This window comes from Penicillium paradoxum, assembly GCF_028828445.1.
Source record: "Penicillium paradoxum strain IBT 22861 chromosome Unknown utg000007l_segment0_segment0, whole genome shotgun sequence".
Lineage (NCBI taxonomy): Eukaryota > Fungi > Ascomycota > Eurotiomycetes > Eurotiales > Aspergillaceae > Penicillium > Penicillium paradoxum.
Genome location: NW_026643185.1, coordinates 3,272,780 through 3,296,180, shown reverse-complemented (window position 1 = coordinate 3,296,180; position 23,401 = coordinate 3,272,780). Strand labels below are relative to the sequence as shown.

General features: G+C 49.7%; 6 protein-coding genes across 6 annotated transcripts; 4 read left to right on the top strand and 2 right to left on the bottom strand.

The window, feature by feature from the left end:
- Positions 1-8,224: 8,224 nt before the first annotated feature.
- On the top strand, positions 8,225-10,404 carry N7457_008752 (protein phosphatase regulator GAC1; the record flags this gene model as incomplete). The annotated part of the gene is made up of 2 exons (XM_057179795.1): positions 8,225-10,072; positions 10,126-10,404. The coding sequence occupies 2 exons, from the start codon at positions 8,225-8,227 to the stop codon at positions 10,402-10,404; spliced, it is 2,127 nt and encodes a 708-aa protein (XP_057028181.1).
- A 1,360-nt stretch (positions 10,405-11,764) lies between these two features.
- Positions 11,765-12,368, top strand: N7457_008751 (histone H4; the record flags this gene model as incomplete). The annotated part of the gene is made up of 2 exons (XM_057179794.1): positions 11,765-11,774; positions 12,067-12,368. The coding sequence occupies 2 exons, from the start codon at positions 11,765-11,767 to the stop codon at positions 12,366-12,368; spliced, it is 312 nt and encodes a 103-aa protein (XP_057028180.1).
- A 2,624-nt stretch (positions 12,369-14,992) lies between these two features.
- N7457_008750 (uncharacterized protein) lies at positions 14,993-16,328 on the bottom strand (the record flags this gene model as incomplete). The annotated part of the gene is made up of 4 exons (XM_057179793.1): positions 14,993-15,648; positions 15,705-15,845; positions 15,911-16,130; positions 16,191-16,328. 4 exons carry the CDS (start codon positions 16,326-16,328, stop codon positions 14,993-14,995), a joined length of 1,155 nt encoding a protein of 384 aa, XP_057028179.1.
- A 602-nt stretch (positions 16,329-16,930) lies between these two features.
- On the top strand, positions 16,931-18,817 carry N7457_008749 (GMC family oxidoreductase; the record flags this gene model as incomplete). Its single annotated transcript, XM_057179792.1, has 3 exons — positions 16,931-16,961; positions 17,097-17,810; positions 17,868-18,817. The coding sequence occupies 3 exons, from the start codon at positions 16,931-16,933 to the stop codon at positions 18,815-18,817; spliced, it is 1,695 nt and encodes a 564-aa protein (XP_057028178.1).
- A 1,012-nt stretch (positions 18,818-19,829) lies between these two features.
- Positions 19,830-20,732, top strand: N7457_008748 (class I SAM-dependent methyltransferase; the record flags this gene model as incomplete). The annotated part of the gene is made up of 1 exon (XM_057179791.1): positions 19,830-20,732. The coding sequence occupies one exon, from the start codon at positions 19,830-19,832 to the stop codon at positions 20,730-20,732; it is 903 nt and encodes a 300-aa protein (XP_057028177.1).
- A 244-nt stretch (positions 20,733-20,976) lies between these two features.
- N7457_008747 (uncharacterized protein) lies at positions 20,977-22,248 on the bottom strand (the record flags this gene model as incomplete). The annotated part of the gene is made up of 1 exon (XM_057179790.1): positions 20,977-22,248. One exon carries the CDS (start codon positions 22,246-22,248, stop codon positions 20,977-20,979), a length of 1,272 nt encoding a protein of 423 aa, XP_057028176.1.
- Positions 22,249-23,401: the final 1,153 nt, after the last annotated feature.

The following is a 23,401-nucleotide window of genomic DNA, read 5'->3' as shown; positions in this document are numbered from 1 at the left end:
GGGCAGACTTGGGTGGAGGAGTCCACAATGTAAACAGAACCAAATCGGTGACCAGGGATCCGAGTGTGGGAGAAGTTGACTCCACCCGACGATCTCCCCGGGCTCACAGCTTCACCTTCACCTTCAACTTGACTTTCAACTTCAACCTCGTCTCTTTCGGGCTTTGAATCTGGACTGCGTTGTGTTCGTTGGGAGTTTAGTAATTCTGTCCCACTGTTGTAGTCTTAATTGTTTCTTGAAACAAAGAGGATGTCTGCGCATGTACTGTTCCGATAACACAATGTCGCATTTGATGAGGATAAGTTGGACGCTGGCAGTTGAGCGGAAGAAACGAGGTTTTTCCAGATCAGGCCATCGTGGGGAGCCTGAAGGCGGCCAACCTGAGAACTCAGCTGAGACCTCAGTTTCAGAATACATGATTCTTTCATGCCCTTTACAAAGCTCGATATGCACTTGTGCTCGGATATGGCCAGTTTCCATTTCAGAGAATAATATATTCAAAGACTCAAACTTACTAGAATGCAAGATTAGCAAACAGAGTCAAAGCAACTTGCATAACAATGGACGCAATTACTTGACATCAGCATCTACGCTGGGACAGTTGCATCAATATTTGGCCCTCACCAAGTCCGAAGGAGAGCGCTTCCATTGCATAATCTCGCACAACAACAGCCCTCGGTCACAGGGTGTCTGTTAGACAAACACATTGTTTCCAAAGCTCCTATCCAAATCACTATCGTGGGTGACTCTCTATACCAGACGTTCTATATATAAAAACAGAACATTAACAACCTGTGAAAATATTCATCTTCAAGCCACCTGAGGATTGTCCCTTCCAACCCACCCAGTGTGTTCTAAACCCGACTATAGGGATCTGTCATATTCTCCATCACGTCCCCGACAAAAACCACCTATTCGCCGATGCAGCGGTGGCGGCAAAGATGCAGGACACGTTCCCCAGCGCCATGAAAATACAGCACTCCCACTCTATTGGCGGATAAGGAGGTACCTCCCAGTGACAATGCGACACAAGTCCGAGCACTATTCCCTGAAGAGACCGGGCCGGCCGAGAAGAAAGAGTTTCATTTTAGTATCATCCCTGACCCACCTAAAGGACAAGGTGGCGGGCTTCCTCATCCCAACGAAAGCAAAAGGAGAAACGCCAAAGTCTTTCTAGACCTTGCCTCCGTTGTGGCGGGTATGGCAGTACAGATGGAAGGCAGTTTCCATCAATCCTGTGGGCTGATATGATTCCTCATGGGTAGCGGTGAGGGGGTGGCTGCCCCAAAGCGAACAATTGACTTTTTCAAAGTGCCATTTTGTGTACGGAGTAGAGTCTGAGCACAACGTTGTGAAGCCGGAGCGTCGGAACTGAATACCTGCCGTTAATGGGCATCATGTGAGTGAAGGGAAAGGACCTGTGTTTCTCTGTGTTCAGGTGTTTTTCTGAGTCGATATGCATACGACCTCGCGTGGAAGATAGGCGCTAACGCTGTTTTCCTCACGGATCTTTCGGCGCGAGTTGCAGTGATCACCTGCGCAAGCACGACAGTCGAATTGTGGAGGAAGAACTGTGAAGAGAGCTCGGCTTCACGGGCCCGGTCACTGGCTCCCGTTGTGGCTTGAGCATATGAGTAGGAGACAAATAGCTCCGGAGATGTTTGGCAACGTCAGGGGTTTCCATTTGGCAGTGCGATCAATTGAGGGGTTTGCTTTGTTGGCCGTGTCTTGTGATACGGCATTATCAGCCTGGGAAGACCCAGGCGACGGGACTTTCATATGTTCGTAAGCTGATCATGTCCCCGGGTCGCTCGGATAGGATGAGGTGGCAGATGCACCCCGCAATTTGGGGGCGCAGGGCTACAAGCCAAAGCACTCACAGTCCCCGGTCGTAAATGTGTGTTGAAGTGAAGTTGATCGGTCTGTGCCTCAGGTTGTCTATGTGCACAATACGGAGGAGAAAGCCCGCGATATGCGAAACAGGTGGTTTAATTTAGGGATTGCAGCCTCGTGTCCTAGCAAAGGGTAAATGATCAACCTAATAGCGATGATCATTACTCCGATGCTCAAAATGCCAACGTTTGCAGCTCCAACTGGTCGTCAACCCCCACGAATAAGGGAGTATTGCTTTCCCCTCATCATTCTAGAGGCCCATTCTCTGGAGATCAACCTTGAGATATCCCCTCAGGACAAGGATCTCCCTACCCCGCGTCCTTATCACTGACCATTTTCCAATGTCGCCATGTCGCCATGTCGACGGATAATCAGTGCCGACTCCTAGGGGGCTTGGAATGTAAGCGTAACCTTCTCGTGTTATACAAAAATGGGCGTCTGTCTATAGCGCTGACACGGAAAACGCCTCTCCCGTTAGTGGAATGATAACAAGCACTCTCGCACTCCGCATTGGCTCATCGTCTAGCGTGGGCAATACATGGCGGTTCTAGACAGCCGAGTGGATGCTATTGCTATAATTGTCTCTTGGCCTTTAGGTAATCTATCTGCTACACACCGAGTCACTCCCTCTGAGTGGCTATATTCCATTCCGTACCTACAACCCGCTAGGTACATCTAAAGCTAGTGATGAGTGGAGCAACACGCCACAAATAAGACAAATAACGACAACTTAGCCGAGGGGAGTATCAATTGAAGGTTTCGCGAGGACCTTCACCTCGCAGTTTAACACCCCCATTGACCAGAACCCCCTGTACCTGCAACTCGGAGTACATGTGTGGAGATAAAGCCCCACAACCTCGGGGTAACTGCAAGTAGCACGTCTTTTTTCCCCGGAGTCCGCAACTATAGCCAGGTTCCAAGGTGCCAAAACAAAAAAAGTTCACTAGCTCTATCAACCTGTCAACCTGAAACCCCTGAGATAAACCACCCGCAAACAGCTCATAACAAATGCACAGACCCCGGCCATGCATGGCCAAATTGTCAGTTCGCCGCACTAATGTAATGCCCTATGCACGGGCGCGCAGACTAATCAAGCTATCCACGCCCCCACAGCCCGGTGTACCATCGAGTCGTGGCCCCGGGATTACGCGCACTGACTACCGCGCCTCCGTTCTAGCCGTTGATCGAACTCGGGGCTGCGTTGGCGCTGGCCTTTCCTTGCTATGCTCTGCATAAGCGTGGGGCCGCAAAAAGATATAGGCGACAGGGGCTCGGGACATGGGGTGCTATCTGGGGTGAAGTATATGTTGGCCCAGTATACTTTTCTCGGAAGTTACTACTGATGTCGGGGGGCCGTGCTGGGGCTACTTGGTGCGCATGTATAGCAATCTAGGTATAACGGCATGGACTAAAGCGGCTGTCCCTGATCGCCTAACCGTCTTGCCACTGATTGATGCCAAGATGGGTAAGGTGGTGCCACTCATTCACTCGACGTTGATGTGATAACGTCCGGGCTACAGATGGCCCTTGGGGAGAACGTCTATGGAGGGCAGGGATGTTGGAAGGTCAGGCGGTGCTCGGTGCAGTGCAGAAGAGGCGCCCAGCGATTTGCGTGACGTGCGACATCGCATAGTCAGCCCATATGCGCTGCTTGCGAATTTTCTTTTCTTATGTTGGAGCTATCACTAGCTACGACCAATCATCGTGGAGTTCCATATCTTGTCTCAGAAATGGGAACTGTCCGAGAGTGCAACCGCTTGAAACAACCATGCTGTGGTACACATGATTAAAGGGGATGGTTCGTGGGTCAGATTGGATCTGGTCAGGATGTCGACTCGAAATAAAGAACGTGCATCTCAATTGGAAGATTTGGGTTCATTTTGGGAGAGTTGGGAGATATTCGAGGTGATTTCCATATTCCCGACCCCAGCACGACCAACCTCCATCTCCCATTGGTAGATAGGTAGCCTGCGTAATCATTGCCAACTCAATGCGAACCCTGGGGTATGGGACCGCGGGGTAACGAACTGGAAGCAAGCTGCGATTATCAGCATTGCCCCAGATTCACGGGGTCCGCATGGATTCCAAATTCGAATACCATGCATCATGAATGCAAGAGTTGACGCCAACGCTGTCTACGCGGGGTAGACAGAATACTCAGAGCTCTGTGGAAAACCTACAGCCCCTCAACTCAATGCTCTCCTCAATGCATGCTGCTTCTGCTTCATTTCCCTCCTAGTTACTCTTGGCAAGCAGCGACCGCGGGTTGGCGAGGCCGCTGCCCAAAGCGTGCGGGGGAGCCTTTGTGTTCTATCGGGTGAAGCAATAGGAGCTTATTGTTCGCAATGTTCGAGTTTCGCAAGGTGATACTCGGACACGGGGCCGGCTTGGTCGAAGACCCGGTCTGAGTTCAGCCACGGTGACGCCCTCGGGGGGAGTTGCAGTTTGGGATGGTCGCCAGCAAAACCAGGCGGAATTCGTGGAGCACGCCACTCCGACTATCGAATATGGTGTTATCGCAGTTAATTTAGATCGACTTTGCAAATTGCACCTTCGCATGCATATGGCAAGCTCAGATCGCATCTGGGCATCTGGGCGATCATCCAAAAATAATAAAAATAGGGCTTCAAGGCTCCAAATTCGTCACCAAGTCAGGTCCCAAGGCTGAACTCTGCGATCTCAAGGTTCACGGGTCTGAATGTATACTTTTGATAGGTCCTGACCTGACCGCTTCGCCGCTTCGACCCCATTAAATTTTTTTTCAGTATGCCATTATAGCGATGTACCTTGTTGCACTGACAATCATGCCGGCCGAGAAGTATGTAGTGAGCTGATTCGGGGTTCCCGTGGGCCGGCTAACCGGCCGATGGCCTTTTTTTGGTTGCGATTTCGGGAGCAAAATTCGAACGAAAAAGAAACGCCATACAAAAAAAGAAAAAAGAAAAGGCCGAAAAAGCAAATAATACCACAGGTTTCCGGGGTCTCGGTACGGAGTATGAAGGGGCGCTATCGCCCTGCAGCTGCGCATGTCGCGACCTTGCCGCTCACCGAGAGGTATTAGAGAGCATAGTGTGTTGACAACGCCTGTAGTCTATGGAGAGCCATATTGGATGGAGACCTTGGCAATTGTGGGACGGTGTCTATATGGAGGGGTACTCCGTACTCCGGAAAACAACCAAAGATCAACATGGGAGCCTTGTGCAGATCGGAAGGGGGTTGAACCTGTCGAAGCGCTTGCGAGTCTCGACTCTAGCCGACTTCTGATACCTACATTGCCCCATGCGCATTCGAAGTTTTCCATGTGAGCAGTAAGCATTTCCGAGGAGGTGATTGAATAGAAATCACAGCCAAACGCCATAGAAGCCACTTATTTTGTTGGGAGATTCCAGTGGCAAAATGGAAAACTCTGCACCGCTAATACACAGGGGTTGATGGTCCGGGCGTTTAACGAGCTTCGTGGACGGAAGTACAGGGGTCAGGAAGGCTTGCACTGGGGAGAACAAAAAAAAGAACTATATTACTCTTGAGCCTGTACGGAGTACAGCCACCTCGTTGGTGAGACAGAGAAATGAGACCTGGGCTGAAAGTACCGTGAAACGTAGTGGAGAACTAAATGATTCAGACATCTCTCGGGGAGTGTATAACGAAATAGTGCACACAGTCGTACTTGGTCCTTGTACAATGTAGCAATGGCCCCTGCCACTACATCGGAGAGTTTCACAGCAACTAAACGACTCTGCACGGGATCGACGCAGCTTAAACCGTCTGTTCGAGAACATGCCACAGATCCTTTTGAATCTTTTCAATTGACTATCCCTTTGGTGACTGAAGACTCCGGTGGAATTACCTATGGATCAATTGCAAGATGCCTTTTTATGCATCATACGTCTGATGAATGGCACGATCGACATCCAGGGTCTGGAGGAACCAAAAAAAAAAAAAAAAAAAAGGGGAAAAAAAAGAAAAAAAAGAAAAGAAAAAAGAAAATCAGTGCTGCACGAGCGACCGGGGGTCCAGACCTCCAAAAGAACCCAAACCAAGGAACCTGTCAATTGCGCCTTGACGTCATGGACTTTCCCGCGTGGAATTACCACGACTCGATATCGTGATGTCGGATCTGCATTCGGCAATATCAGAATTTGATAAGTGATTTTCGGGTTCAAAATCATCCGATTAAGCAATCTTCAAACCCTATCTTGCCAGGTAGGACCAAGGCTGGTTCTGATTCTCTGCGATATTCTCCAGGTCCGCGATACCCTCGGGTGGATCCTGGAAGTATCATACTACCTAGGTATGCCTCGTAGATCCACCAGATTCCGGAGTACAGCACCAGTGCCCCCTTTGATGGCCACTATATTGTAATGCACCATGCACGTCACTGTGGGATTTCATACATCGATTGGGTCCCGGTGAAATTTCTTGGTCTGTGTTTGATATTTGATATCGACGTAGTTGAACCATGGTGTAGCGGCAAGACGGCCAATTTGTGTTGCGTCCCACGACAGCTTCATCTGCAAGGCTGTCCACCGGGTAGTGAACCTTCTGATTCAAGATCCAAGGTTCCGATGATTGCAATCGAGTCTTGATAACAGTGTAGTATACCGACCCCGGGGGTGAATTAGGACTTCCCCCCATTTTCTTCATTCTCATTTTCCTGTTTGGGCTCCGACTGGTAGGACAACGTCAGGGTAGCTTCACTGCCCCTTCGACTGAGTACAAGACGAAGCCCCCAGCGTCAATCTCGCAATGTCTGGAGCACGGTGTACATAGTAATCGACCCGCACCGAAGGGGGGGGGGTGGATACTAGCCTTCTAGCACTTGCATGGCGAATGTATCCCTAGTTACCTGTGCGCCAGACAAAAGAAGTCGAAATCGAGGGAGAATCTCAATAAACCGGTTTTTCGGTTGGCTGGGACGATCCATAAATCTTGGCGAGTCTTTGGACCACGGGCCTCGCCTCTACTAAAGGCGCTGTTGATAAGAGATCCGTGTAAGGAGTATACACACCGAGCACCCATGGGGGGAAGCCGTTCCCAAGATAAAGATCGGAGAATTCGGCTTCAACCCATTCCGGTGATTTTGAGGAATGATAATGACGGGTTGTACAGTTGATGTACGTCAATAGCAGAAATAGAGAGAGTGAAAAACAGGGAACACAGGTTGAAGCAAAGTTAGTGTACATGGACCTGTTAGCGCCTGTGGGCTGAGGGAGCGCTGTAGTCCGCTAGCCCTGACACTAAGGGGGAAGATCAGTGCAGTATAGTGAGGTATAGGATCAACGTGCTCGTGCAAATGGACCACATGTCGGAGATTTTGGAAGGAAAAAGCAAGTGGAAATAGAGAATCAATGTGCCCGGGTACAACGGATGTGATGCTCCATACTCCATACATGGCTCTTGTACCCATGTCAAATCCCGCCGTTCAGGTGATCATAGAACAATTGGATATCGAAGTCCCCTAATCTGATTCCAGAATTGAAATAAAAATCAAAAATAGCCAAAGAAGACAAAAAAGAAAAAGCAAAAACAGCAAAAACAGCCAAAAAAAAAAAGAAAGAAACAACCCAGGCAGTTATCCCCACCTATACGGGACGCACTGACCTTGGTATCGAAGCGGAGTCGATGTAAAGCGGACGCACCTGGACAATAATTTTTATGGACAAATCTTTATTTTCTGATCGGGATTTCTCTTCAAAAACCCTTTAATACCACATTCGTCTCTGGATATTTCCTTTTTGCTTATCTTTTCTCAACGGTCATAGCGGACATGGCTTCTTGATTCGCCCCCATCTTTTAGTACCTCTCAAGTACCTCTTAATCGCCTCTCCACTGGGAGCTGGACCTGTTTCTCTTTCTTTATTTGTATGAAGTACCATCTCCTCTCGGTGCTATTTTCTTTTTAAACCTCCCGATACTGATCTCGCCACTCGATGTTCCTACTTCACGGTATTGATAAGCTCCTTTCCCCCCTCTTACCTTTCCCGGTCAATTGATCTTCCCATTCCCTTCCCAACCCGTCTCCTTCTGGTATCACCTGTGAGACTTTGCGACATTGTTACTGCCCCCGGTCTGCACTTTCCTCAAGTGCCACCATCTGCATCTCTCTGCTTTCGTTCTGCCCTGGTCGTGAATTCGATGACATGGTGTCTCTGCTTGTCCGTCGCCTCTTGCCACCCCCATGCTCTCCTTGCCACAACGTTCGGAATTAAATGGAGCCTTGCTGACGATGAATGCTACTTCAGGCACTTCATTGTGATTGAAAAATTAGAACCTGACTTTTCTCCCACTTTTCATCCTCCCCTTCTTGTGTTGAGACACGCAAGTCGGCCGGATGCCATACACTGCGCCGTTGAAGCCGTTGCTCGCCGCGCAGCACATTGAACATTCCCAACCAACCGAAGAGCCCGGTGATCGGCCCGGTTTGGTTCGCTCCGCATCGGGACGCACCCAGAACTCCCGCTCATATTCCTCCACCTCCTACACCCGTCGTCATCGGAGGAGCCCTTCGAACACCAAATCGACAGTGCATTCTACTCCAGATTTCCCGGCGCGAGCCTCTCCCTCCATCGATCCACATGCCAGTCTCCGTCAATCCCCACCGCCGGTGAATAATGCTATCATCCCTCCGGGGGCAGTAATCTCGCCTCCTGAATCCGCACCGAACTCGAGTGATGAGGAATCACCGTACCAAAGTGGTGAGGGTGTGAAATTCGACGAACTGGAGGCTGCCGTTCGGTCAATCAGATTAAGGAGAGAGAGTTCACCGGAAAGGATGGCCCCATTAAACCAACCAGCAGTACCGGCTCAGCCCTCATCGAGTGCGCCGTCGACCACTGATAACAAGCCCAACCGACCCAAGCTTCCCCACCTACCATTATCCAAAGAAGCGCGCAAGATCAGTCATTCTCGGTCGTCCACCGAAAGTGCCATCGAATTGTCTCGGGAAGAGGCACTGACTAGCTCACCCGATGACAGCGATGTGGAGATGTCGTGCAAGCCTCCGATGGTCCGGAAGAAGTCGGGTGAGCTTGTGCGACCTGCTCTTCGCCCTGCTTCAGCTCGGCGCCGGCCATCCAGCATGCCTGGTACTCCAGTCTATTCCAAGGCGGTACACTTCGACTCACATTTGGAGCATATCCGTCACTTCCTCCAGCTCGACCGTCCATTGGCAGTCAGCACGGAAACTTCTCCAGTTGACGACCATGCCTCCAAGGACGAGTTTCCGTTTGGATGTACTGCGGGTCCCTCGTGGGAATGGGACATCAAACTCTCCAATTGGCCGAAAGATGATTCGTCGCGTGCAACTCGCCCGGTCCGCCTTGAGCGATTGTTCTTATCAGCTGATAAGAGCACTTTGATTGGCACCGTGGCAGTCGCGAACCTTGCTTTTCAAAAGTATGTGACCGCGCGATTCACTCTGGATTATTGGAGGACTACATCCGAAGTCGGAGCGGCATATTGCCATGATGTTCGGCGCCAACAAGCTGCGGACGGGTACGATCGCTTTTCTTTCGATCTCAAGTTGAATGATCAGGCCAATCTGGAGACCAAAACCATGTTCATGTGCATCCGCTATAACGTGGATGGACGGGAATATTGGGATAACAACGATTCGGTGAACTACCAGATCGATTTCCACAAGGTTCCCAAGACCACCACGAGCAAACCTGCAAATGGAGGGTCTCGCCCTGCTATTCCACGCAGCCGATCCTTCACCAGCTCTCACAATCCGCGCCCGCAGTCCATGCCGCCCACTTATGATTTCCCTGACTTCGGTACTACAGCAAAACAGCTTAGCGGTGCGAACGGTGCGCCGCTGGTTCGTACTCCTTCAGAGGAGATGGATACGGTCGCACCGCCCAAGCGCCGCGAGAACAACAACCGCCAGGCATTCGGGAACCGATACGATTTCGGAGCGTCGCTATCAGCTGCTATGCGCTCGAAGGCCCCCCTAGATCGCACCACCCTGACTGCCCGCGCGAGATTCGGGGAAATTGCAGAGCCGGAGACAACCAAGCCGAGCAAGAAACTCGGCTTTGAGCAGGGCCATGGTTCTGCAGTGAGCGATAAGTCCCGCACTGGAGGCCGTGTGGGGGATCTGAAACCTTCCTCTCTGGTATCTAGCAAACCGCAACTCGAATCCTCCGTGTATCAGGAGTTGGTCGATAAATACTGCTTTGTAAGTTTTCTATGCAGCAAACCACACGTTGGTCGCTAACTAACTTCGCATAGTTTGGGTCTCCGCAAGGATCGAACCTCAAGGCACATCCATCGATCTCGAACGGGCGTGAGGGCGAGGCCCGAAAGCACATCTCTGCCCCAGTCTGTCTTTCGCCTCCGCTGTCCCCTCGCTCTCCTGCCCCTCTCAGTGCACCTGAGGCTCAAGCAGCCTGTGCTTCTGTTAGCCCCCGCACCTCTCCGCGGCCATCCACTTCCCCCATGGATTTCCACTATTCTTTCCACCGCGGTTTTATGAATGACCCTCACTCTTCAACTGTCATTAGAGGGTGAGTAACATAGACCGTCATACAACAGCCTTCAAGATGGCTATGATCCTTTCGATCAGGCTTGAGAACATTCCGTTGACGACTTTCGTTAAGGGGATTTGGTCTTCCTTGCGTGGGACTGGGGAGATCCGTTGACTCGGTTTCAACCTGTTTTTTCCCACCGTGTATCGGCGCACTTTGATGGGTGGCACTATTCTTGTCTTTTTTTCCATCTCGACTCCCCCTCAACAATATCTTCTTTATCCGTTACGTGGTTCTAGCCAGCAGCGTCTGTGTGAGCGATCGCCTTTGCGATGTATAATAAACCGCAGACGTTTCGACGCAACATTCGCCGTTCGGCTCACCACCACCTGTCGACCCAACTTATCGACCCGACCGTCCCGACTTGTACATGGTGCGGTCATTCTCACGTTATTTTTTTGCTCTATTCACCTCTGCATGTTGCCCTAGCCATGCATGATGACGTTACGATTTTTCTTCCGAGGCACTTTCGATTCTTCGCTGTTCTGTTCCGGACGGCTTCTTTTCATCGCAAAAAGTTTTTTAGTCCGTTCGCCGCTGCTCTCGATTTCGATGCATTGCAGTTTATGGGGGGTTTTTTTTTGATTGCATGGTGTTCCGGCGGTATCTCTTTTCTTTTCTGTTCTATTCTGCTTTTCAATTTCAGTTCCACGATACGGTCTACCTTTCTGGTTGGACGTGGACCAGGGATGCAAAGATGCAAAGATCCTGATACATGACTGCCCATAAGGCACTGAGACGTAGTTTTGAAATGACACGAGACATGATGCACGCGACCGACGGTATTTACTTTTTCCTTGTAGCTTTGTAATGATTATCGTATATTAATAAAGAATCGACTATTTGAGATGAATAAGGAAGAAAAGATGAGGAATTGAGCACACGAAAATCGCATTCGTCGGAGTGGAGGGTCCTGGGGTATAGTTCCCAATCGGGCTAGTGCCTTATCTTATCGGACTAGCCCCTTTTTTATCTTATCGCCACGTGCCCAGTATCAATGTCGCCCGCCGTAGCAAATTGCGGGTTGGTCGATGTCTGGTAGACGCGCTGGAAACCGGCCCTTCATAACGCCCTTTTTCCTTCCCCGCCGCCCGCCAATCACCGCCGCATTGCAGAATGGAAGAAAAACCTCTCGCTTACCTAACTTTCCACCGGGATCACGCGTAGTCGGCCCATTCCTTATTTAAAGCACCTTTTCCCCTCCGTAGGCTAATTTTCCTCTTTTTCCTTTTCTCTAATCCTCAACACCAACCCATCAAACGCGTATTTCTCATCAATTTTCGACGCCACATACGTCGAATCATCACCTTTCTTCACATTTTCTCATTCTCGGACCTGAAAATATGTCTGGACGTAAGTATTTCCATCATTCCACGTGTTGTTGTCCCTATATACCTCCGCGTCGTTGTCCATGTGGTGAGGTGATCAATATTGGTGATACCCCTGGCGACACGTGACTCAGGCCTCAGGCACCAATTGCATCCCACCTTTCCCAATCAGGAAAGGGCGTCTCCCTCTCCACCTTAAGACAACGTCCAACCACCCTCTCCCCCCCCCCCACACTCCCTTTGTATTCTTTATATACATCTAGACACCCACACCTTACCGTCACTTCCAATCTTCCAATACTAACAACTGTGCACAGGCGGCAAGGGTGGAAAAGGCCTCGGCAAAGGCGGCGCCAAGCGCCACCGCAAGATCTTGCGCGACAACATCCAGGGTATCACCAAGCCCGCCATCCGCCGTCTCGCACGCCGTGGCGGTGTCAAGCGTATCTCCGCCATGATCTACGAGGAGACCCGTGGTGTCCTCAAGTCCTTCCTGGAGTCTGTCATCCGTGACGCTGTCACCTACACCGAGCACGCCAAGCGTAAGACCGTCACTTCCCTTGACGTTGTCTACGCTCTGAAGCGCCAGGGCCGTACTCTCTACGGTTTCGGTGGATAGAGTGGTGTACTCGGGCGAGGCTTGCGAATGTGTTCGGGCACTTCGTTGGCTGGGAGTCATTTAATGTGTTATGGGTTTTGTAACTGGGAATGGGGTTTATGGGAATTTGTTATGGGATTCGGGGTTTATGGGATTTTAGCTAGTTGCTCTTCGTTTGGACCTTTGGGTTTAATGCAACTTTTTTTTGGTTATCTTTCGTTTTTGGAGATTTGTAGGAAATCTTTGTTGCTGGGGTGTAGGCGTAGGTGTAGATTTCGCTGGGCAGGCTGTCATGGAAATGCTGGACGTGGACTTTTCATCTTTCAGTGGTTTTCTGACTTCCGGGCTATATACTATTTGGATATCGTCCTAAATACTTCTCGGGTGTGCCATCTTCTCCGAAACTACGCAAGACAGGGCATTTGATATTGTTGGACCTATATTTTAACAAGATCCTAATTCACACCGGTGTCATCGGGCAAGTTTGATTTTGGGCCGAATGCTGAGATTCTAGGCAATGTGAAACTCGGGACTCATTGTCATTTAAACCTCGACATAGAGCTGATCACAACGTATTTACCTGGCTCAATACTATCTGAGCCCGGGCAATCTTCTTAATGGCATCCATAACGTTCACTCAATAGGTTACGAGGATTACCAGGTGACTACCGATAAGCTCACCTGAATGAAAACTGATCCACCCCAGTCACCTCCGTGTTCTCCGCATCCCAGTTTCAGCAGGTTTTCCTTTGACAGCTTGAAAAACTTGATTTTCAACGGCTGGAATATGTCATACGAGACGATCCTGGGAAAGCCTTAGCCTTTCCGAGAGTGGGCCTCTAGGTTTGTTGGGTAATTGCTCTCTCGAAGATGAAACTCGAATGCCTATGTTGAAACACGCCTTCCTCTGTGAAACGCGATGGCCTGATCACGCGTTGTTCGCAGAAGTGACCGAATCATGGCAGACACCTGGGCACACCGTGCAAGAGCTTGAGCTGGCCTAGATCGCATCCATTTTCGATGGACTGTGCTCGTACCTTTTATCCGTGCAATGCCGCTGTTCCTAGGGCTAGAACAACACGGGCCTTATCTGAACGCCAGATTCCCGACGATGCAATAGGTACGTGTAAGGTTAAACTTCAAGTGGACCGCGGAGTATGGGTCGGTCAGATACGCGGAGAAGCACAGTGGAGGCCCCTGGAATTTACCACGAGCTGTTCTGGCACGAGTCCTGGGGATGATATCAGCGGATCAAGCTCCATCTTCAAGAGAGGCCGGAATGGCTTGAACGGATATTTGACAAGGGGATCGCTCTGAAGACTATGATCGTGTGGGATGGAATCCATAATCCTCAACAACTCGCTTCTCTGTGGCGATTTCCCAGGAAAATTCGGCGTTCAGAAGGGGAAATGGCCAGTGAGTACTCCGTAGAGGCAGATCTAAGACTCGGGACGATGTTCTTGGCGCAGGAATCTCAGGAGCCGTTAGTTTCTTCTCGAGGACAAACACAGGGGCACGAACCGCGCGGGACCCAAAAAGGAAAGATTAACATGCTCGAAATTCTAGCTAAAAAGCAGGCTAGAAACGCCCTATCTGCTAGTTGGGGCCGGATAGTTTCATCCTCTACCGCTTAAGCTTGGCGTGCAGATCCTTATTTCGCGCCTGAAGAGGCTCTGATCCTTGTAATAACCGTTAGACTAGAAACAGGTATAAATATGTGAGAATGGATTCCGAAAGCTTTTCCGGTCTTTATATCGAAAGCTTTGATGCCACTGGCGAAACTGGCGGAAGGAGAAACGATGGAGACAAGAGGCGTTGCGGGATCCACGTGAGGGCCGGACAGTATGGTCCCCGAGACGACATCCACTCACAACACACTCAGACCGTAAGCACACTTATCCACTCTTACTCCACCGCGGGCAAACTTCGCAAAGATAGAACCCCTTAACTCCGGACAAGGATTGTACATGATTGTCCGTCGCGCGTTTAGGGGACAAATCAGCGGCAACGCAGCTACAGATCCCTGCGATCTTCGTCTGATCTTCAGTTGCAGACAAGGATAAAGGCGCTAAGAACTTCCCTGCCATGAATGCGGGTTGTTTGGAATACACACGCTACCATTGGCGCAAAACCTCCGAGTCTCTGAGCGTACTAAGAGAGAGGATTTTGCGCTAGGACGATGACTATATGAAATCGCTCAATTACGATGGGCTCCGTGTTGTAAAGGGAAAGTGGGATCAGTGAACGTGACCAGGCCGATTTGCGGTGGAGCAGATCATCCAAGCTCCACAGGTTCCTTGTGACAATTGCTGTATATTAATTGGCAATAATCTAGAGAACTGCTTAATGGGTTCGGTTAGAACCTTGATTTTCGTAACGGCTATGGACGAACTGATTATACCACGACAATTAATATTAGTTGGTAGATATTAGTTCTGTTCTAAACTTGATATATTCTATGGTATCGGACACCAGACGCCTCAGAAGCAAAAACAAACAAATGAAAAAAGAACAAAAATAAAAAAAGGATTGCCACCCAATTGATCGCTGAGGATTCATGAGGATACCTCCGATGTAACCGTATATCCACCAAGGCACCATATCGTAAAAAGTGAAAAAGAAATCTGATATAAGATATGCAGCTCTCATCGACGCACTGGACTCATCCATTCCTTTGGAGGTGATGTCGAAGGACCGGGGCCTGATGCAGTCCCCTCCTCCATAGCCCATGGCTCGCTCTGCACGACCGTTTCCGAAACGACAGTGATGCCCTTCGCGCCGGGCACTTCGTGAGAGAGGATATGCTCGTCACTGCCCCAGGCAGAAGCCTGCAGATGTGATGGCGCAGCGGAGTTGTTTTTACTCTTCTTGGTGTCGCGCTCAGCGCGGTTGGTCAGGGTGTTCAGACCTCGACTAGAGAGCGGGTACGATTGAGATTGTTTGCCAGAGGAACTGAAGAGGTGCGAGAGACCGATCTTTCTGCAACCCTTTCGGATAATCGGTTGGATGATGGGTAGATTGGAGACGATGATTGAGACGAAGGTTTCACGACAGGCCCATTTAGAGCCTTCCAAAGCGCCGTTGGGACTGTTGCTCATGATCGTAACTGCGCGAATGATACCGGCGATCATGACGAATGTAGCGCCGGAAAAGAGGGCCATGAGAGGGATCTTTCGCCTCAAGTCGATGTTGACCGTCCAAAGGAGGGGAAGTGGGATGCAGAGCAGGTAGACATCCGTAAGGATGTTCAGGATGACGGTGACGAGAACCCACACGCGGGAGTTACTTGGATTGCATATATCTGTTAAGAAAAAAAATAAGATTGGGCAGTTGTTAACGATGGGGCTCGTTACTCACTGCCCGGGTCCGGGTTAATTTGCCAGTACTTGTGAAATGGCTGGCAGGACAACAGGATGTTCAATGCCGTTGCGATGTATGACACAACCAGAATGAGATATGCGAATCGAACTCGAGTGGGGGAGAGATTGGAGGCCAGTTCTGCGATACAGTTAGCAGATCGATTCATTATATCCAACACAGCACAGGTGAGGCGTACGTTAAACGAGAGTAGAAGACCGCCAGACTGAACTTGACAAGCCAAAGAATAGCTGCGTATAATGACCATCCAATGATTTGAACCTTGGATCCAGCAACACGATTCGACCACTCCACTGAATTAGGGTCGAGAGCTGCGCGCTGCTCCGGTGTCATATAGCTGTTGGTCAATCCCTTATATTTGGCACCGACCAGGTGGGCTGCTACTGTTTCGAGGGTGAAGAATACCTGTCAAAGCACATGCTGTTAGTTCTATTCTTCAATCTTCTCCGACAGGACCAAACATACTCCTGCCAATGGCATGAGATAATCATCGAGCTGGAAATTGGCCGGTCCCACGAGCTTCCATCGTACACCACAGCGCAGGATGATTGTGATCAAAGCCAAGGACAACAAGGTCCACGCCTCAACATTATCCCCGGACATTCCTGCAAGCCCTGTGTAATAGTGAAAAAAAAATAAAATGGAACGATCACACAGGAGATGAAAACGGGAATTCAAGGGCATTGAAAAGAAACATTTGAATGTTTTGAGACCCCACAAGACACTCCGACGAAAAAAAAGGATAATATACTAGCTCCATACTCCATTGGGGTTACGAACGGAGTACAATGTACATCATAGTGCGGAATCAACCCCCTGGACGATCAGCCCGGGGATCTACACGTAAAATTTGTCTCCCCACTCAACCCAGAGGGGCGAAGACGGACATTCCCCCTGTAGCGGGGCCGAGGATCCATGTGGTCGACACTGACAGGCCTGTCATGCTCTGCGTTCAGGCCGTTGCATTTCCGGTGGAGCAGTGATGAGCCCGAACATGCCATTGGTAGTCTTGCTCAGGAGGTTACTAAATCGGATTCTGCAGTTAGTTCCTTGCACAGCGCATTGATAAAGTCAGTAGTGACCGATCTAGTGCCCCTTTTCTTTTTCTCCGATAGGCCCTGTTTCTTTATTCCTTCTTTGAGACTGCACGTTACCTGCACGTTATCGTGGTTTCTCTGACATCCTGTCGGCATAGAGCATTCGACATGTCCACCTTTGACTTCGTCATCGTCGGAAGTGAGTGATGCTGCAAATCCGCTCTGATCTCTGTAAATGGAGAAGTCCGATTTTCAAAATTCGACCTGTTCCCCGCCACATCCATCGCCACCAAAACTCTCCGATTCTTAAATATTGATCTGACTCATCGTATAGGTGGCCCGGCCGGTAGCACCCTCGCCGCCGGCCTCGCTAACTCGGCTGCCAAGCCCAGCGTTCTTCTGCTGGAGGCAGGCGAAAACAACGAAGATCGCAACCTGCGTGTCGACGGTCAGCGATGGATCACCTTCCAGGACCAGTCCATGAACTGGGGCTTTAAGACAACCCCGCAGCCAGACTGCGCCAATCGCGAGATTGACTACAGTCGCGGCCGCTGCATGGGCGGATCAAGCGCCATCAATTTCGGCGTGTACAGCGTCGGTGCCCGCGACGATTATGAGGAGTGGGCGCGCATTGCTGGCGATGATGATTTCGCCTGGAGCAAGATCCAGCAACGGTTCAAGGATCTGGAGACCTTCCATGGCGAAATTCCTGAGGGTATGGATAAGAAATATGCGAATCCCAAGTCGGAGGACCATGGAAGCGCGGGTCCGTTGCATGTCGGCTTCGCGCAGGAGTGGGAGAGAGATTTAACTGGACTTTTGGATGTCTTTGAAGACGCTGGGTTCCCATTGAACCAAGATCATAATTCAGGAAACCCGATCGGGATGTCGGTGTTGATTAATTCTGCTCACAATGGTTTGCGCTCAACAGCGGGGGATCTAGTCAAGGAGAAACAAGTGAACTTGACCATCGTCACTGGCGCCCCTGTGCAGCGCGTTCTCCTGGAGGGAAAGAAGGCTGTGGGTGTTGAGTCAAATGGAACCAAATGTAAAGACGCGATCTGTCCCTGCTACGCGCCATCTAGATACTGACTGCTACGAACAGACTACGCCACAAAGGAAGTCATCCTCTCTGCGGGCTCGCTGAACGATCCCCGCATCCTGATGCACTCCGGCATCGGGCCCGCCGCCCAACTCGAGCAATATAATATTCCCGTCGTCCAAGACGTCCCCGCCATCGGCCAGGGCCTCCGCGACCACTGCTTCGTGCCAATTGTGAACACCCGCACAGAAGCCAGCACCGACCGCAAAGCCTTCTACGGCGACAAAGCCGCCATGGACGCCGCGCAGAAGCAATGGCAAGAAGACGGCACCGGCCCCTGGTCAAAGTTCGCCTGCGAGCTGGGCATCGGCTGGTTCAAGCTGGCCGAGCAGCTCACTTCCTCGCCTGAATTCAAGGCCCTCCCTGCCGACGAACAGAAGTATCTTCTCCAGGAGACCGTCCCGCACTACGAGATGCTCACCCACTTCCCGATCCACTGGTTCATTCCGGATTTCCCAGTCGAGGCGCTGAACTACTCCTGTCTGCTTGTTTTCCTGTTCAATGCGCAGACTCGGGGAGAAGTTACTCTGCAATCATCCGATCCCGACTCTCCGCTCTCCTTCAACCCCAAGTTCCTGGCTCACCCATTCGATCGCAAGCTTGCGATTGAAGCCTTGCGTGATTCGTTCCGTATTATCAAGCACGATTCTTACACCAAAGATAACGTGGCTGCGCTGGCCATGCCCAAGGGCGACTCCGATGAGGAGCTGCTCGAGTATTGGCAACAGAACATCTCTTCCAGCTGGCACATGACTGGAACTGTGAAGATGGGCAAGACAGACGATGCGGATGCGGTCGTCGACCCGGATTTCAGACTCAAGGGTATTGAGAACCTGCGTGTGGCGGATATGGCAGTTGTCCCAGTTTTGGTGAATGCCCACGTCCAGGCTGTTGCCTATGTGACTGGTGCAACCTGTGCGGAGAAGCTGGTCAAGGAGTATAACCTTGCTTAGATTTGATTTGTTGGAAGTTAGAGGCTAATTTGTACATAATAGCATTGTTAACTCTACAGGCACTTGGGGCATTTACTATTGTTGTTAGATTCCAACGAATGCATTTACCATTATCTCGCCCAATGGCAAACTTTACCTTTTGTGTGATATATCGTGCATAGAGATAGGTGGGAGAATGTCCAACTATGTATGGAGTAGATATATCATAAACACTGTGTATGCGAAGCATAGAACTCCACACTTGATCGGGTGTACGGAGCCAGCTGCGGGGTATTAGACTGACTACATGCATCTTTCCTAGCATACTATGTACATATGTAGAGCTGACAGTCCAGTCAATCTATACCTCGAATATGTAAGGAGTATTCCATATGTATTACGTGCTGTGCTAGACATGCAAGGGACTTCGGGAGATAGTCGGACTTTCAACTGCATTGCATTCGATCTATTAAAAATGGTTGGATTAGCGTTCTTATTGACTGAAAAATACTCCGCATGTCTGCATTATCCAATTGAACTCGAAATGTATATTTTGTGGGGTGTAGGCAAGAGAATAGCGCTATCAGTTTATTAGTAGAGTATAGGTGTAGATTCATATCTTCCTCGGCTCAGTAGAGAATTGTCCGCTACATAAAATCCAGATTTATACTCCATACTCCGTGCATTAGAAAGAGTTTCTATTTTTGAACACGATCCCATGTCTCATACAAATAATCCCTCGATCAACAACCTGAGGCTCGGAACACATGTTCTAGACGGGCCGTCAACTGTTGCCGCCAGCCCCCTCATTTGGTCCTTTTGGCGCTTAGCTCCCTGCACAAGACAATCACATCACACCCCGCCCCTTTTTCTTTCTTTGCTACTCTTTCTTTTGGTTAGAAGCAAAAGGCGAAGGCGGTAGCTATTAGCGCCAACGAACATTCACGTTCGAGAGCTCTGACAGTCAACACTCTGTGACCGGTATATCTCCAATTGCTGCGCCGTACATACAAATCCCCTCAATTCCATCAAAATGGCGACGTCAGAAACCGAGCCTCTGATAAATAAAAATCCCGCTCTACAGTCCTACTATGCCTCCCTGGAATCCAGGATTGGCTATCGCATTATTTTAGGCGGCACTCGACACTTCGGATACTATGAGCCCGGCAGCTGGTGGCCTTTCCCAATCACCAAGGCGCTTCGCAGAATGGAGGATCATCTCTTCGACAGCTTGAATTTACCTCCAGGTTCCGCTGTTCTCGATGCTGGCTGCGGTAACGGCCTTGTTGCAATGCACCTGGCCCGTCGCAAGCTCAACATCAAGGCTGTGGACGTGACCGAACGACACGTGGCGAGAGCTCAAAAGAACGTCATCGCAGCTGGGCTGGAAAAGGCCGTGACCGTGAGCAGGGGAGACTACCACCATTTGGATGCATTCCCGACCGCGTCTCTAGACGGAGTCTACACCATGGAGACACTAGTGCATGCAACAGACACTAAGTCGGTTCTCGACGGATTTTTCCGCGTGTTGAAGCCTGGCGGTACCCTCATGCTATACGAATATGCACACATCACCCCGAAGGATGCGCCCGAGGTATCGAAGATTTTCGGTCAAGTAAATGAATATGCCGCTATGCCTGCGAATGCAGAGTTCGAAGCAGATACCCTACTGTCGCTGGTGAAGGAAGCTGGTTTTACCGACATAAAGATGAACGACCTGTCGGAAAATGTGAAACCGATGCTACGCTTGTTCTTTGTCATTGCCTATATTCCTTATCTTTTTATCAGGCTGTTCGGCCTTGAAAAGTACTTTGTCAATGCTGTGGCTGCGATCGTTGGCTATCGATACTACGACATCCACCGTTATGTGGCCGTTCGGGCGACAAAGCAGATGACCGCAGATGACCATCCTTTGGAGCCCAAGAAAGTCCAATAGGTGGAGCTTTTCTTCCGAATATCCACTTGCGATATATTTATGGTCTATCAACATGACTTCACGACGTTACTTGCGTTTTCCTGCTTTCTTTCTTGTTGCCAATGTGATGTGATATACTACTTTGTTCTGTCATGAGATCATGTACAAACTCCTGGACTAGATGTTTTGTCTCAACACAAATGTTTGAAATACATATTAGTTAGAATGTCAATTGTTTCAACTTTAAAGATCAAAAGATGTATTGTCATACGTGGGGCCAAAAGTCAACCCATTCAACTGTGCTATACGCACTCGCTGGGAGTGATCGAAGTTCAAGGATGTCTTCAAGAAATATGTACGCTCGAGCATGGCAATATACCACGCCAATCACGTATATTGGCAACATTGCCTTCAATGGAACGGTAAGTTCTGGATCTCGTTCAATCGAGTTGTTTCTGACCCGGTCGCACACGCGCTGTGCCCGTTGCTTGAAACTGATCCACGCAGAACTTGGCGACGATGCCTCTTCGTCGGAAATTCTGCTGCACCTTCGGACTTCGAGCAGCGGCCGGATATGAGTAGGATATACCGAAAAGGCAAAATGCCCAATTGCCCAGAAAAGAAACGCGCAGACCAAGACGGCTGTGGATGATATTCTCCATAGTCGCTGCTCGGCGATGGTCGGGAAGCTATAATTCCAGCCACAGACAAAAATGGATGCGTAGATGATTGTCAAGAGTAGGAACATCCCATATCCAAACGCCGAAGGCTCGGATATCAGGGTGTTTTGAAATCGATCAACCGGCCGACGTTGTTGGTAGATCACAATACGCATCTTGCGAAGTATATTAACCCAGTTGGACCAGTACAAAGACCACGGCCACTCTTTTCGAGTGACAAAGTCAAGCGGCGTATAGCGACACGGCCTTTTAGCCACCACTCCTGCGTCGGCTAGTATCCGCTCGATAGTTGTATCTGTCTCGATGACTTCCGAGGTGCGAATATCGGCTGGCTTATGATACCAGCAGATCGTGGTTGCAACGCTGCAGACAATAAATGCCGCGGTCGTGAGTTCGCCCGTGGTAATAGCTAGATCCAGCGATGCACGTCCACAGATACTGAAAATAAACCAAAGACATTGACAAAGAGTGATGAGTCGTAGCATCCCGTCTACCTTGTTCTTGTCGTCTATAACCTTTTCGTCGACTCTTGGTAGCTCCACATAACCCTTCACGACCAGATAATGCAGTTGTTTTGCATTAATTGGAAAAGGCACCGAGTCCTTGGCTTTCAGGACAAATCCACCCATATCTGCATAGAATGCGTGCGTTATCGTCCACCATTCGATTCCCAAGTCTTGAAAATCCACCACCGACTGACGGGCAGACTCCCATTGGGACAGCGCAATTTGGAAAATAAACTCAGGTCCCAGAAGAGCTAGGGCAGTCAAGTAGACTCTTCGTCTGAAGATTTGCCATGGCGAGTCCTCCGGTCCTGGCACGTTGAGACACAAACTTGACCATGAACAGAGAAACATAGTAAAGCAGCAGCTCCATATAATTGCCGCTGTGCCTCTCCCATTGGGCTCACCAATCCATCCTTGTGAGCCACATTCTTTCAGCTCGGTACCGTTCCTCGAAAATATAGCAGCGCAGTTCGCGTGTTCGGGATTCGGAGAACCAACGGACAAGGAATATGAAGGGTTAATCAGAAGTGAAAAAAGAATCAACTCGCACATTCGTATCATAATGTGAATTCATACATATGTTATTAGGTTCAGTGGGAGTATGAAGTCGATCTAAGTTGGACCTGACGTAGTGGGGAGGCCAACCCTAATATCAATCATACAAGATGTTAGACGCTCCCTCTTTGTTGTCCAATCGACCTACCTGGCTTCGTGGCATTCTTACTGCCAGTCTGAATGTTTTAGAAATGCAAGCCAGAATCTCCTTTCACGCTCTAGAGACAAAAGGGGAATAGACGTCAAACTTTTGAAACCGAAGCTCGATGCCAGCGCGTAGCGCGTGCATTAGTGGTCTCCGCTTCGCAAGTCCATATTTACTTGCCTACATGAGACACACCAACCAGCCCTAGAGGTATATCTAGCAAGCAAGCGACAATATTCGAAGACGGATCAAAATAGACCTTCTGTCTCTATAGGACATCGCCGAGAACCAAAGGTATTTTGGTAAACTTTCCGCCTCCCTGTATCCAGAATCACCCAGTTTTGCCCTTTTAAAAAGCTGGCTTCTATTAAGTACTCCGTATGGCGTACTCAGATGGCCATCAGATCCCTGCGATCGATTGAGATAAATTACGACGTACTTTTGTAACCGATACGGGTTATTCTGCCAGTGTACATACTTGTGTTGAGATTTCCTCTTTACTAGACTTTATCATACGGCGTCAGATTGCGGGTATCCAGATCATTTCCTTGAGCAGAAAATATTTTTGTTGCGTTTCTAGGGTTGGATACAGATATGAATGACGGAATATTCTCTAATTTTCTCCAATAACTACCTACACACGCGCGCGCACTATGAGTTTTCCCAATCAAAAGACGTATAATAATAGTACCCGCGGTCAATCTTTCTGCATTTGCTTCTTGGCCTATCACACACTGTACTTCCAATTCACCAATCATTGAGTCTCGATTTGCGGACATTGGGGGGTTGGCGCTTATCAAGAAG